At 32.5% G+C, this 14,406-nt stretch overlaps 1 protein-coding gene, 1 long non-coding RNA gene and 1 pseudogene across 5 annotated transcripts in view; 1 reads left to right on the top strand and 2 right to left on the bottom strand.

The window, feature by feature from the left end:
- LOC144554229 (uncharacterized) overlaps positions 1-10,660 on the bottom strand; it is a 102,721-nt gene extending 92,061 nt beyond the window's left edge. Inside the window, exons 1-6 of one of the 3 annotated variants that reach the window (XM_078302557.1) lie at positions 966-1,275; positions 760-890; positions 579-656; positions 282-326; positions 154-198; positions 16-67 (exon numbers count right to left, since the gene is read on the bottom strand). In XM_078302557.1, coding sequence (XP_078158683.1) covers positions 16-67; positions 154-198; positions 282-326; positions 579-656; positions 760-890; positions 966-1,272 — 658 coding nt within the window. In that variant the 5' untranslated portion in view covers positions 1,273-1,275. Of the gene's footprint in view, positions 1-15; positions 68-153; positions 199-281; positions 327-578; positions 657-759; positions 891-965; positions 2,230-9,863 lie in introns of those variants that run through there. The other 2 variants (XM_078302555.1, XM_078302556.1) reach the window with 2 other exon arrangements.
- The window catches only part of LOC144554233 (uncharacterized), a 35,258-nt gene that overhangs the window by 9,135 nt on the left and 11,717 nt on the right, over positions 1-14,406 (top strand). The window lies entirely within an intron of this gene.
- On the bottom strand, positions 7,768-11,417 carry LOC144554369 (uncharacterized; annotated as a pseudogene). The gene is made up of 2 exons (XR_013511607.1): positions 10,699-11,417; positions 7,768-9,764 (listed from the first exon to the last, which is right to left on the bottom strand). The product of XR_013511607.1 is annotated as an uncharacterized LOC144554369 (transcript).

Below are 14,406 nucleotides of genomic sequence, written 5' to 3'. Positions count from 1 at the left end.
CCTGAGCTTTGTTACCATGGCATCTTATTTGAAAATACTCCTCATCACTGTAACGAGCACAGAGAACCTTATAATAAAATATCAAGAAATGAAATCAAAATCGATTATGTAAATGAAATATTTTTACATGGCTAGATTTCTAAAAGCACGTACTGCTCGATTTGAGAAAGGCATCCCGTCTAATCCTTTAGGAATTACCTGTTTATTTTGAAAAGTTAATCAAATGAATAACACAAAATAATGAAAAGTGAAAGAAAGAAAGTAAGAGAAAAGCATCTTACAGCTAAAAATCTGAATTCTTCTTCCCTCTTGAGAAAAGAAGGCACCTTCAAAATATAACATATATAAATATATTCAATTTAGAATCATAAGAAGTTATTAGCAACATGCCCCATGAGGTATTGCACTGTTTGAGTTTCAATCCAGACCGTCCGATCAGAATCTGAGCAAATCCGGCTCAAGCCTGTAATGCATGGGACCTCTTTAAGATCCGTGCTAGTATATAACAAACAGTCCGGATTCAAACTCAAAAAGTAAGGTACCTTAGGTGATATGGATTCAAATTTACAATTTGTTACCTCTTCTGTCTTGATCTCGAAAACAGTTACAATTAGAAATTCCCTTTCACATGATTCCACACTCAAACTTGATATCTCCTGAAAAAAATGAAAAACCCATAAACAAGCATAGAAAATCTGAATAAAAACCAAAAATTCGATCATACACCTCATGAAATAACTAAATTTAAAGAAGAATCACCCCTGTTTCGGCATTCGCAATCCCTCGCTCGAAAAATATAGGTGCCACGTGAGCAAAGACACGCCGGAATCCATACAATTGCGCAACCCTGAAATTCTTCAGATCAGGAAAGGTGCTCCTGGCACTTCTTTCTGATAAGAGAACAGTACAGTAGAGTGTCAGTATTCAATTACTAATTTTACAAGGTTGTGTATGCAAAAGGTTACCAGAGAGGAGAGATCCGAAGCCACAGATGGAGATGTAGCCATTGGGTGAGGCAACGGCTTCGAAATCGGCGATACTGTTCAGCTCGGTGACGTTACCGCCTGAAGCATCAGCCTGAGCCATGATTTTGCGGTTGTGAAAAAGGCGGAGAACAGTAGGGGGTACGGTGTCAGGTTGTAAGCTGACCTTTATTTTCACCGGCGAGGAGAGGAAGGATGCTCCGGCGTCGGATCTTAATCGGACGGCTACGAGCGATCTACTGCTCCAGCGGGGAATGCAGGAGCTGCTGCTAGTAGTAATACACTGCATTGATGCTGGTTTTCTTTTCCTTGGTAAACTTCTTAAAAGGCTTGTTGAACCTGTTTTCTAAGCCGTTGATTTTAGATCGAACGTTTATAATCATCTATCCAGTTTGCTGGGGATACATCATTTATACGAACCGTATGATTTAAATCGACGGTCCCAATCCGCCTGAACTCTCAAATGATCCCTTTAAAATCGATACAGTGCGGTACCCTACCGTGTAGAATGAGATCTGCATCGTCCTTTTAATCGGGCACGAATTATAAAGCAGACCCCTATAATTCGGGTAAATATTTTAACAGAGAAGCTTTAGCTTCATACAGCATACGGATGAGATAGAATCAAAACATAGCTGCATATGGTTAGTGATCTGCATGAAGCTAAAACTACTCTTTTAAAAACTTTACCCTATAATTCAAACAGGCTCCGAAATTATTTTTGATCCGCTGGAAGCCCATTTAAATTCATATTATCTACTGTAACTCAAATTTTGAATTTAGATCTGAACCGTCCGATTTGTTTTGACACAAATATTAAAGGATTCCTGTGCATTTCGTCTCATGCAGGATTGATCCAGATTCTAATCAGAAGGTCAAAATCGAAACTAAAAAATTAACTTACCTCAGAGAATCGGACTCAGTTCCTTCTAGGATATCCTAGTACAACAATCTCTCTTTTTAGGGTTTTGGTAGAAGGAGAGGAGAGCGGTTCAAAAATGGCGAACCAGACCGACCCGCTTGCTCGGAACGTGCACGGCACCAACCCTCAAAATCTAGTAGAGAAGATTGTGTGATCGAAGATATATCAAAACTGGTACTGGAAGGAACAATGCTTTGGGTCGATGGCGGAGATGCTAGTCGACAAGGCGATGGAGCTCGATCACTTTGGCAGAACCTACGGTGGCGCTCGTAGATCCACTCCTTTCCTCTGCCTCATCCTCAAAATGCTCCAGATCCAACCTGACTAAGACATCGTCGTTGAGTTCATAAAAAACGAGGATTATAAGTATGAATCTACAACTTTTCTTTTTAGATTTGTAGTACTTGTACTGATGGATTGATTGATGTGTGATGTATAGGCAGTGTTATAAAATGCGGTTTCTATACAGTATGCAGAAGGCTACTGCATACCGCATATACGGTATACGGTCGCATATGCAAATTTTTATGCGGATTTATATATGCGAATTTTAAAATAAAAATTCATATATATTTGGAAGCATAATCTCACAACAGAAATAAAAATACACATGTTTGTAGATATAAGAATATAAGAATACACAACAACAAGATAATAAAAGTATATATATTTTAAAATCCACTGATTCAAAAATCCCACAACAAGAATTTTATGCGGATCATATGTGGTTCATATGCGGATCATATGCGGTATATGTGGATCATATGCTGATCATATGAGGTATGCAGTCAAAATTATGCGGCCGAATATGCGGAACCGCATATTAGACTGCACATTAATTTTCTATATAGTTCGGAACCGCATACGCATATGCGGCCGCATAGGCCGCATTTTGTTACATTGTGTATAGGTATGTAAGAGTGCTTGGAGCATTTTACTTGCGCCTTACTGGTACTGTTGCTGATGTTTACGAGTATCTTGAGCCTCTGTATAATGATTACCGAAAACTCACGTCATTATTCTAGCTCCGTCTCTATAGATAATGGAGGGGCTGTGATCAAAGCAGGGATTAATATTGAAATTGTTTCATTTGATGGGCTTATTTATAATTTTCGATGTAGCGTAATTTATTTTGAATAAGTATGAACTTGGCTTTATTAAGGTTATTGGTATTGTAGTGCAGCACTATGTTATTGACAATGCAGAGAGATAAATAATCCAACTTTTCACTAACTTGAGTTTTTTAATTTGGAATTAATTAAATAATTTGTTCATGCATCGAATACTTTTTTTTATATTGTATTTCAGGATGCATAATATTTAATCATGTTGCTTTTGCAGATATGCAGGTAATAAATTACATTAGTTATTTTATCTCGATGCTGGGTTTTACCTAATCTAATCTTAATGACCCTATGGAAACTATATTACTTGAGGAATTTTTTTTAGCACTTAAAAAATTAATTATGTGCGGAAAAGAGAAATGACAATTTTTTTCTTTTAAAAACAGATGAGACAATTTGGTCGGACTGCAACATTGATGCGGTCTGATTTTTTTTATTAATAGAAAGATAAATAAATAAATATCGAAATAGAGGTAGAATTTTATAAAATTTCATAATATAGGAAGAATATAATAATTTATTACGTCTGATGGATATTATAAACCATTACGTCTAGCTAATTTAAACCATAAATTATCATACTTGCTAATTAATTAAAAAAAATTCTGAAAATAATAAACTATCACGTCCAGCTAAAAAAAAGCACCTTTTCTTCTGTTTTTGCTTTTGTGCGTGATAATTACATTTTTTTTTTATACCTAGACATAGCCAAGTGGTTGTATATAAAATGGTTTCATATATAGCCAATAGCAACAAACGTTCCAACGCATGCTATATTCCTTCATTCGAGATCAGTGCATGTACAACATATATTTGATTATGAGATCAATTAAAGAGATAAAAAGAAAACCTCTTCTGTGGCACAAAAGAAAAAAAATGCTTCTAGATGTACGTGATAGATTATCACAGTCAGAAATTTTTATTTCTTTATTTAGTTAATCGGTAAATGCGAGTTTATGATTTAAATAAGTTGTAGGTGATGACTTATAATATCCGCTGGACGTGATAACTATCATGTTTTTTCTATATTCTGAAATTTTATGAAATTTTACCCTTATTTCGATATTTATTTATCTTTTATCTTATTAATAGAAAAATCAGTTGATGCAGTTCACTATTTGTTTCTCTGTGCCATAACAATCACACAAAAATCAACACAAAATATAAATAAAAAATTGTAGGACCACACGAATATATAGTAGAGTTTCACCGCATGAGAGAACCAAAGGGTTAGTACAGTTATTGTAACCCTCTAAAGTGTCATCATTTCAAATAAAACAACTCCACTTGCATTATTTTAAAGCTTCAAGAACCACCATTCCCAATAAATGGAATCTAAGGCTTTTTTTTTTGCTTTTTTTTTCCCAAGATTTTGTAATTTGTTATGCATTTTTCTTTTCGTGCATAAATATTTTTTGCTATTTTTTGTTGTTTAAAGTATTAACTTGTTAAGAAAAAATATAGTGACATGCCAAATAATTATAACCAACAACAATATATCAGGTTTTTTTAAATTAGATACTTGGTGACGATCAGAATTAGTTGTTGTTGTATATATTAATTTTATTTTTGCTGTGTGATAGTTTGATAGACCATATTGCAAAACCATATATTAAAAACCAGATTGGAATATATAACTGGGAAATTTTTTTATTGGTAAAACAATATTAAAATAATATAGAAAAAAAAAGAGTAGATTAATTCGTTTTAAATAAAAAAATATTGTATTTTCATTTTACTTACAAACTAGTTGCGTATTAATTTTCATGCTAAATATCATTCCATGTTTCACCATATATTGTCTATATATGGACCGTTAAAAAATTTTAATTTGCATGATGAATGGTAAAATTTGTATCAATAATTTATCATTTTTCATGTGTATGATATGCATAAAATATAAATTATCTTTTAATGGTTATCTTTCAAAATATGAGTTAATTTTTTACGATTATCAAAGAATTATTAAGTTAATTCGTTATTAATAAATTTCCATCTTTAAAATAATGTATCCACACACCTCCAAAATATTCAATTCAGAAAGATATTCCAAAACATCAATTTGGACAATTAGTATGAATAATATCACATTTAGATTTCATATTTGAACTCCATTGTTATTGAACAGGAAACATTTGCAAGTGCCAAAAATACATCAATGTCATTTCTGTAAAAAAGGTTCTGAAAATGAAATAAGAGGCTTAAGTACAAATCCATGCTTCCTATGAAACAAATTTGAACCTTATTTGCTTTTGAGAATCAGTGGTAGAAAAGAAAGAAAATAAAAAACAGGATTAGAAAATAAAATTGCTGTGAATCTCTCTGCAGTGTCAAAGATGACAGATGAATACCAAATGAAAGAGACCTTCGTATCTTTACCTTAACCATATATAAATCAGGAAAACCATTTTTCACAGAGAAATTTTTATTTATAGAACTTATAATTAAATAATAAATAAAAAAGAAAATTAGTGCTAGAGTTTTCCGATGGCATAGATGGATCCGAAAAAAAAAAAATCGGATCCTAATGTTGGAACCGAATATTTCTTTGGATCCAAAGTGTTTTCGGTTTTAGAAAAAGTTGAGTCTCTCTTTCTATTTCAAAAAATTCTCAACTACTATTTCAGAAAAAAATCTTATCACTCTTTCTGTTTCAAAAAAACACCCTGACACTCTTTCAGGAATAAATAAAAGACACTTTGGATTGGAATAAAAAATATGTTATAAAGTTTGCATCCGAATTTTCCATATATACCATCGAAAAACTCCAGCACTCTTTATGTTCCCTTTACTATTTAATAATAATAATTATAAATAAAAAAATTCTCTTTTTTACTATCTACAATCACACAATTTGCAAAAACATCATAATAAAAAAATGTGATTATTTTACAATCACAATTACAAAATTCTCTTTTTCACTATCTGCAATCACACACTTTAGAAAAAATGTGACTATTTTAGTCAGTTTGTTTCTTTAATTTAAGGAATAATCTTGCTGCATTTAATATTTGTACGCATGCATGGAAACAATTTTATTTCAGGTTAATCCCTTTTGGCGAATATGTATGGGAACAATTTATGTCATACAACTATATAAGAATTTCCTCTTGAATTTATACTGAATTTTAAAATTTTCCAAGAAATTAAAGAAAATATGTATCAAACAATGTAGCGGATAAAACTATAGTTGGTATTTGTTTGTGTCAGCTTGTTCGCATTGGTAACATCAATGTGGCCACAATAAAACCTTGGCACGATAAAATGTATCAAACAATGTATGGCCTTCTTGTTCGTTATGTTCTACATTTATCCTGATTATAGAACAACACAGAAAAATGTTACACAATTGAATCAGCAGAGAGAACAATTATGTGGGTCCCTCGCACATAGTTTTTCTTTGCGATCCCATACAATTATAAAATGCTACTAATATGGTATCTGGTAAGATTTTCATCGGGCCTTTTCTCTGATAAAGACCTACGATCCGTTAAGAAAATTTGATTACAAGTCCCTGCAAGTTTATATTTATTGATCATTCTCTTGCAGGGAAATGTTGTATGCTATTTTAAATGTAAGCAATTTTACAGATTTCAAGTAATTTACATTTACTTCTAAAATAGTTTGTAATTGTCTCGCCAAGTAAATTTAATAAATATTGGGTTGGTATTACGATACAAAAAAAATTTATGGTATATATATATATACCCTTTCGGTTGCAATTTTTCATTATAAATTTGTAAGATATATCGGATTTGAGTCGTTAGAATTCTTAATTATAAGTAATTAAGTCTAAAACCATGATACAGTAGTTTTATATTGTTTTTTGTCTTTTGAAAAGATTTCGTCACTAACATTCACAAAGAGTGTCCAAACAAAAATATTACCCCAGCAATTAATAAAATGAAGTGGAGATCAGATTTGTGACCAAACTCCTTTATAGTATAGAAAAAAAAATCAATATCAAAAGGACGACAAAGACTTGGTCAAAATAAAGGATCATATAAAATTGGATTATGTATCTTCTTGAATCTTCTTGATGCGAAATTACTACTGGATGGGTCTCAAAACAAAACATTATATGAATAAAATTTTGTGGGCCAAAATTTGGATAGTATGAGCGGTATTATATAAATACTGGACCCAGAAGTGCAATTAGATTATATTTGGACAAAGGCCTTGTACTTTCTAGTGGGATAATGGGCTCATAATAAGTATCAACAAACCTTGCATGATCTATATATCCTTGCTGTTGCTATTTGCTGGGCATTAATTTGTTTCTTCCAAGTATTTAACAAAAGCTTGATTGAGCAACCAAACATTCAATTAACCATATAGAGTGCTACATTGACGGAACATATGCAGATTTTGGCTCAAACAGTACGTGCAAGTTATAGACTGAACAATCCATGCCAATTTTTCAGATAGCTCTCTTCGAGGGAAAATAAACTTGATCTCATCTCAATAGTTGCTCTCAATTTCTGAAACACAATTGAATCTTATTTAGGCACAGTAGCTGTCTTACAACGATCCAGCCAAAATATTGCTATAATTTTATTTCGATATTAGAAATTCTAGATTGTAATACTCACTTTTTTGTGTCAATGTTATTTTCAATATATGGTACTCTTAGGCAAAATCCAAATTGAACAGATAATCATACAATGAATTCCTACCATAAATATTATGTGTCCCTTGTGGGCAAAAGAATGTATTTCATAGAAAAGCGCACACACACTCAAGAAAATACATAGTGATTTATTACCATTTATTAGTACAAAGCTTTTAGATATTTTTATCAATAAAAATATCGAAAGTAAAACTTATCTATAATGAAATTAAACCACTTTCTTCCATTCTCCCATGAAATTGTAGCCCAAATTACAAAGGCAAACCCCACACCTAACCCCAATCCAATAGAAACTGAGAGTCCAATTATATCATTAGAAGACTTCGAAGGCAAACTTGTATTAAACTCATGATTGGAAGAAGTTGTCCCACATTGCATCGTTAAAGGAGTACCACACAATCCGGGGTTACCCAAGTAAGAAGCATTCGAAAAGGTTGAGAACTGACGAGCTTTAGGTATTTCTCCAACTAAATTGTTGTATGACATATTTAGTGAAGAAAGAAAAGTGAGAGAGGTGAGTTCTTGTGGGATGTGTCCAGAAAGCTGGTTGGAGGAGAGATCAAGTATTTGAAGTTGATGTAAATTAGCAATTTTTTGTGGAATTGGACCAATCAGGGCATTATATGATAGGTTAAACGCAACAAGTGACTTCAGTTGCCCAATTTCTTCAGGTATTGTACCCCAAAAATCATTATTTGACATATCAATGTAGCTGAATATGTCAATTAAGGATGTGAGATCAAAACTCAACCCTTTGTATGTGACTGAGGCTACATTATTAATACCGTAACTTAGATTCCTGTCCAAGTAATATTCTGAACTTGTATTTGATGCACCCATCATAGCCTTCAGATTCACAAACAAAATTTTAGGCAATGTACCAGTGAAATGATTTGAAGAAAGGTCAAGAACTTTTAGCATGGGGAAAAAGGAATCGTTTCTTTTTTATTTGGTTTTCATGTCCGAAATTTTTCCAAAGAACATATTCGATCTTAAGACAAGAACATTCAAATTTTCAAGATTTCCCAACCAATATGGAAATCTGTTCACTATCTGATTGTTTCCAAGGTCTAGGACCTCGAGAGCATTACAATACATTAGTAATTTGGGCAAACTTCCATTTATTACATTTCCATGCAGATTTAATGTACGAAGTCCACATGCTTGACTAATATTTAGTGGTAGTGGCCCGCTTAATTTGTTACTTTCAGTTCAAGCACTTCCAATTCAACATCTTCTAGAAGGCAAGGTGGAATTGTACCAGCTAAATTGTTATATGAAAGATCAAGCACTGTTGGCAATGTCACATTACAAATGGAAAGGGGAATTTCACCCATGATACTATTATTTGAGAGGTCTAAGTAGTAAATATTTCTTTGGTAACTCAGGAAAGAAGGGAACCTTGTTAAATTGCATGATGCCAACCTTAGAAGTTGTATTTTTGGAAATGAAGCATAGAATGACTCATGGTTTTTTTCTTCTATAATTGACAACTTGTTGTTTGAAAGATCTAGATTCTTAAGTTTCTTATTGTTTTTTATGACGTCCAAACTCAATGTACCATTGAAGTTATTTGAACTAAGATATAACTCACTGAGGTGGGGGGATTTGAAGATGGAAATTGGCAACTGTCCTTGGAGATTATTGGTGTCAAGGTAAATAAATTTCAAAATTGATGATCCATTTAAGGACTCAGGTAGATATCCAGACAATTGGTTATATGATAGATCAAGGAATTGCAAAGAAGGGTGAGAAAACAATGACATAGGTATCATACCTGTCATTCTGTTAACCGATAAGTCCAACTCTTGGAGTCTTGTAAGGTTTGTTATTGAAGGTGGAACTTCTCCATGTAAGTTACAACCGGAAAGTTCCAATTCCAATAAATATTGGAGATTTCCAATTGAACTTGGTAGTCGACCAGTGAAATTTAAATTTGCTAGATATAGATATTGCAAAAAACTTTCATTTGTAAAATCTAGCAATTGCCCCGACAACATTGAGTTGTCATTTAAATCAAGTTTTGTTAGATTTCTAAGGTGGAATATTTCATTCGGGAAATTTCCCCTTAATCCACAGTATTCCATGGATAGCACCTGAAGAGTTCAGCCTGTTGGATTTATTTTATGCAGAACCGTATTGCATATATAAACCCTAAATTGTCATGATCCTCTAGTGAACTTTAATCTGAAATTTAAAGTTACCTTGATCGGTAGTCATGGTCTTCCAGGAATGCACAATCACCGTTGATCACCGGAAGCCTTTCCTTTCCAAGCAATCCCTCTCAAGTCCGATGGAGAGAGCGAGAGAGGCGGCAACGACAACGTTCTGTTCTGCACAAGGAGAGATGCCCGAATTGCAAGTTCTTTACCGAAAATCCCTTCTCAATCACTCTAGATCAATCTCTCAATATCAATCTTTATTTTTGTTCTTCTATAAAGAGAGAAATTAGAGAAAGAGAGTAGAGCCGTAACTCTAATCAGATCGGATACAGACCCCTTTATATTAAGCCATATATAAATAGATTGATTAATAGGCGCAACCTGAAAACTGAATAGGTGCACCCCTTTATCCAATTGAATAGGCGTAACATCAATTAATTATAATTAATTAATTAATCAATTAATTAATTAATTATAATTAATTAATTAATCAATTAATTAATTAATTAATTAACCTTTTCTCTTATTAAATCTGTAGCCTATTTTCTTATTGGATCCTTAGCGGGTCTGAATTCAGAACTTGCCTTATTGGGTATTTCCTTATTTACGGAACATTGTCATATTTGATTGTATTCCCCAGGGACCAATAGCATAATTGTATTATTACCAAACTTTATATAATTTAGACCATCACTAAATCATAAAGTTATTAATACGCATTCTACACATTAAAGGCCCCACTTCTCATGACACATATTGAACCCGATAAATAATACTTAATTTGATCACTTCATAACGGGTCTAATTTTGACAGTCTATTATTCAATATATATTTATATTACATATAAGCCCACATATGTTGTAATTAATTGAAATTAATTCCAACAGAGCCAACATGAAAAATTGCATTTACCCACTCAGACCCGTTTAGTGAAATGTCAACCTCATTTAAGCGAAGAATTTCGAGCTTGGTGAGGTTGCTGAGTAAGGTTTTTAGGCTTGTGTCATGAAGATGCAAGGGATTGGTTGATAAGTCAAGTGAGATAAGGTTTGTAAGGGTAGAAATGCTCATCGGAACTTGACCGACAAACCCAGACTCGGATAAATCCAGATGGGTTAAATTAGATAGTTGCTCAAACCCGGTTTGGGGAAGAATAAGATTGTCGAAATTGTTCATACCGAGGTTGAGGTACCTAAGAGAGCTCAGATTGAACAAAGATGGGTTGATTCTCCCCGAGATGGACCTGTCGTTAAGGTTAAGTGCAGTCACCATACCGGTTTGCTCATAACATGTGATGCCATCCCATATGCAACAGTCGGTACTTGCATTCCATGAATGGAGTTGACTGGTGTTGAAACCTTGCTTAAGTTGAATCAAGGCATGACGTTGGTCCGGAAGACAGTGGGCTTGTGTTTGAGTGGTGGTTTTGATGGAGAAGAGGAGAATAAGTGATATGGAAAGGAGTTCTATGAGTGTCATTGCTGGAAGGAAAAGAGTAAGCACAATAATTCTGTTTTTCTCTGTTTGGTGAGGTTGTTGGTAGAACACTATGGTAATTCTGTTTCCTATATATGTACTTTTTTCCTTCCTTTTTATTAGTTTCAAAGAAAAGTTAAATAAACCATTATATCAGTTTCCATTATATTATACTTTTCAAGATAAACTGTCGTGGTTTAATGACCACATAACCCAAATACTTCTTCATGACCACTTATTTTTCTTTCTGAGTTATCAGATGACTGACTCTGATTTTTAATTGACTTGAAAGGAACAGTCAACTGAGATACTTCTTAATGACCACATAACTATCTTTCCATTTATCTTTTCTTATTTCGTGGAAAATCACATAAGTAGCACGAAAGAAGGCCCTATATACGATACTGATAGCGTTGTCAGTGGGATGATTTAACAGCTTTGTCAAAGATGCTAAGATTACAAATGAAATAAGTATATTTCTGTTACAAAATAAATTATATATTTCTTATCAGATATTAAATAATAAAGTAGGGATGAGAAATTGGAAGCTCTGTTCCGAAGAATCCTCTCGAGAGCGAATCAATCTAGCAAATTATGGTAAGTAGAAATTTAAAGATGAGAATATTAACATTATACAAGTACAAATGAGGATTCGTGGAAGATGGATAGATATATTTGTCCTTTTTTTTTTAGTGAAGATATATTCATCAGATTATTTGGACTGAAAGGAATAGAATTACTTTTCAGAGTATTCTATTTGAGTTAGTTAGAAAGGAATTTTGTTTGAATTATAGAATGGCTTTTCAGAGGATTCTTGTAAGGTTTAAGAAGTTTTAACTTTTAAGAGGGTCTATAGTTTGCTCATGTTATCTATTATGATACTTGCTTTTTTTGATGTGTTTTGGTGGCTTCTAGTTAAAACAATTTAGTTTACCGTTTATTGTAATAGCTTTCCAACTGGTATTGCCTTGTTGTATCATTTTTTTTAATGTATAGATTCAAATGATATTAGTGGACATCCACTATTTTAAGAAAAAAAATCAAAAAGTTAATTACCATATAAGAATGAATTGTTTTTTTTTTCTTAAAAAAAAATTTATATGTATTTGAAATTGCTCCCCAGAACTGGTGTATCCTTAGGACACCAATTATCATGTTTTCTAATGAAGTTGTCCATTGTAATTAGTCTAACATATCCCAAAAACTTGTGTCCTAATATATTGATTACTTACAATTTTTAATAATATAGAAATTTTAGATCCTTCTCTACTAAAGGGTTCTCTTTACAATAATAAAAAGGTAGATGTTGTTCCATGCATGAGTTAAATTCGAAAATAAATGACATTTTAGCGATTCGTTTGGGTCAGTAATGTTCATAGTTGCATAAAGAGATTCCGTCTCGATGAAGTTTGCATATCAGTATATAGACCATGGCCAGAAAAAAAATCAAGGAGGAAGACCATGTGTGAGTGAGGCGTTTAAATGTCAAGGTAGCGTAGAAAAAAGGTCATGCTTTGAACAGAGGAAATGTGCTTGACCGGGTAGAAACTTAGCTCAATAAGGACAAAATTAATGCAAAATCCAGGGTAAAGAATTGGAAACGGATGTTAGAATTTTCATTTCCCAATCTGCATTTAATATTAAGACACTGATGGGCTCAGCCTCATTATTTTAGAGTTGCTGTGATGGGCTTGTTTCTGAAAAATAAAATTGGCCTTTAAGTCGGCGAATAAAAGTGAAAATCAAAACTGCTACCAAGAGGAAAAGAGAGAGCTATTCTGATTGTTTTTCTTATTCTTTATTTTTACCTTTCTCCTTTACAAAAATTTAAGTACATATCCACGTGCAACCTGAATTGCTATCAACAAAAGCATGGAAATTTCACTTTTAATTTAAATTTATTTGCATAATATACCAAAAACATTAAATAATATACCAAAAAAAATGTTTATTGAACATTAATTGAAGGGACCACAATTTATTGTGAAAAAGAAATGAAAGCGAATGCAATAACTAAATTGATGTATTAATTGCCTTTTTAAATGCGATTGTTAGTTGGATGGTGGGAAGACTTATCCAGTCAAGTAGTACTGACTATTCTTCAGTCTTCACAAGGAAGTAACAAAGTAGCAATTCATGCGAGTAAGAGAATTTCATATATATATATGAGAATATAAAATTCATAAGGTAGTGTTTGAAAATTGATCCTTAATTTAGCAAATCATACTATGTAAGAAAAATTACTCTTTTTTTATGTTACAAAAATTAGTCCAACTAGTAACACGATTTGAAGCTTAGATGAAGCTTTCATACGGTGGCATAATCCAAAGTGTACTGGATATATAATTTAGGTTTCCCTTTCCTCATCGTTTTACTAATAGTGAGATTTTTAATATTTGCGATACTGATTATAATTAGTATTAGGCATTTATGATATCTGATCCTGATGAGGCGATATTGTTTATACATTTTCCACTAGCTAGTGCTCAATTGGAAGACAGAGCCAGCTCAAATAATTTTTGTCTTCTTCTCCAGCTCAAATAATTTTTGGTCTGATTGTGTAAGGTGATGAATATCAACACGTAAGATGGGAAATTAAATTAATGGAACAACCTTAATTAGTTTGTTTGATTATGTAATTTTCTGCTTCATCATAATTTGAAAAAAGAAAAAAACATTTTTTTGTCGTATTTGGATATGAACTTAAATAAAATTCACTTTAGTGGACAAAATTATGTTATTCTGTTTGCCTCGTGTGGTTTGATTAGAAACCTTGGTAATTTTGACAAAATTATGTAATTCTGTACCATTTTCTTCAGCTTTATGCTTTTATTTTGTGAAAAGGAAATTAGAAAAAAAAAAATCAGTTCCATCAATATTATACTTGCCACTTTACACAAAAAATATGTAAAAGAGCACAATAATCATATAATCCATTTTAACAAACAAAAAAAATCTGTAGTAGATATTTCTTTTCCTCTAGCAGAACTCTGTTATTATTACCCAAATAGAATTTTCTTTCAATAACCGGTGACTTGCTGTGATTTTTTGGATTGACTAAGAAAGGAATATTCAAATCAAATACTTCTTAATGACCACATAATTTTC

This window comes from Carex rostrata, chromosome 5 (genome assembly GCF_964058835.1).
Source record: "Carex rostrata chromosome 5, lpCarRost1.2, whole genome shotgun sequence".
NCBI classification, from domain to species: domain Eukaryota; kingdom Viridiplantae; phylum Streptophyta; class Magnoliopsida; order Poales; family Cyperaceae; genus Carex; species Carex rostrata.
The sequence above is the reverse complement of the archived record's forward strand: the minus strand, read 5'-3'. Positions and strand labels throughout refer to the sequence as shown.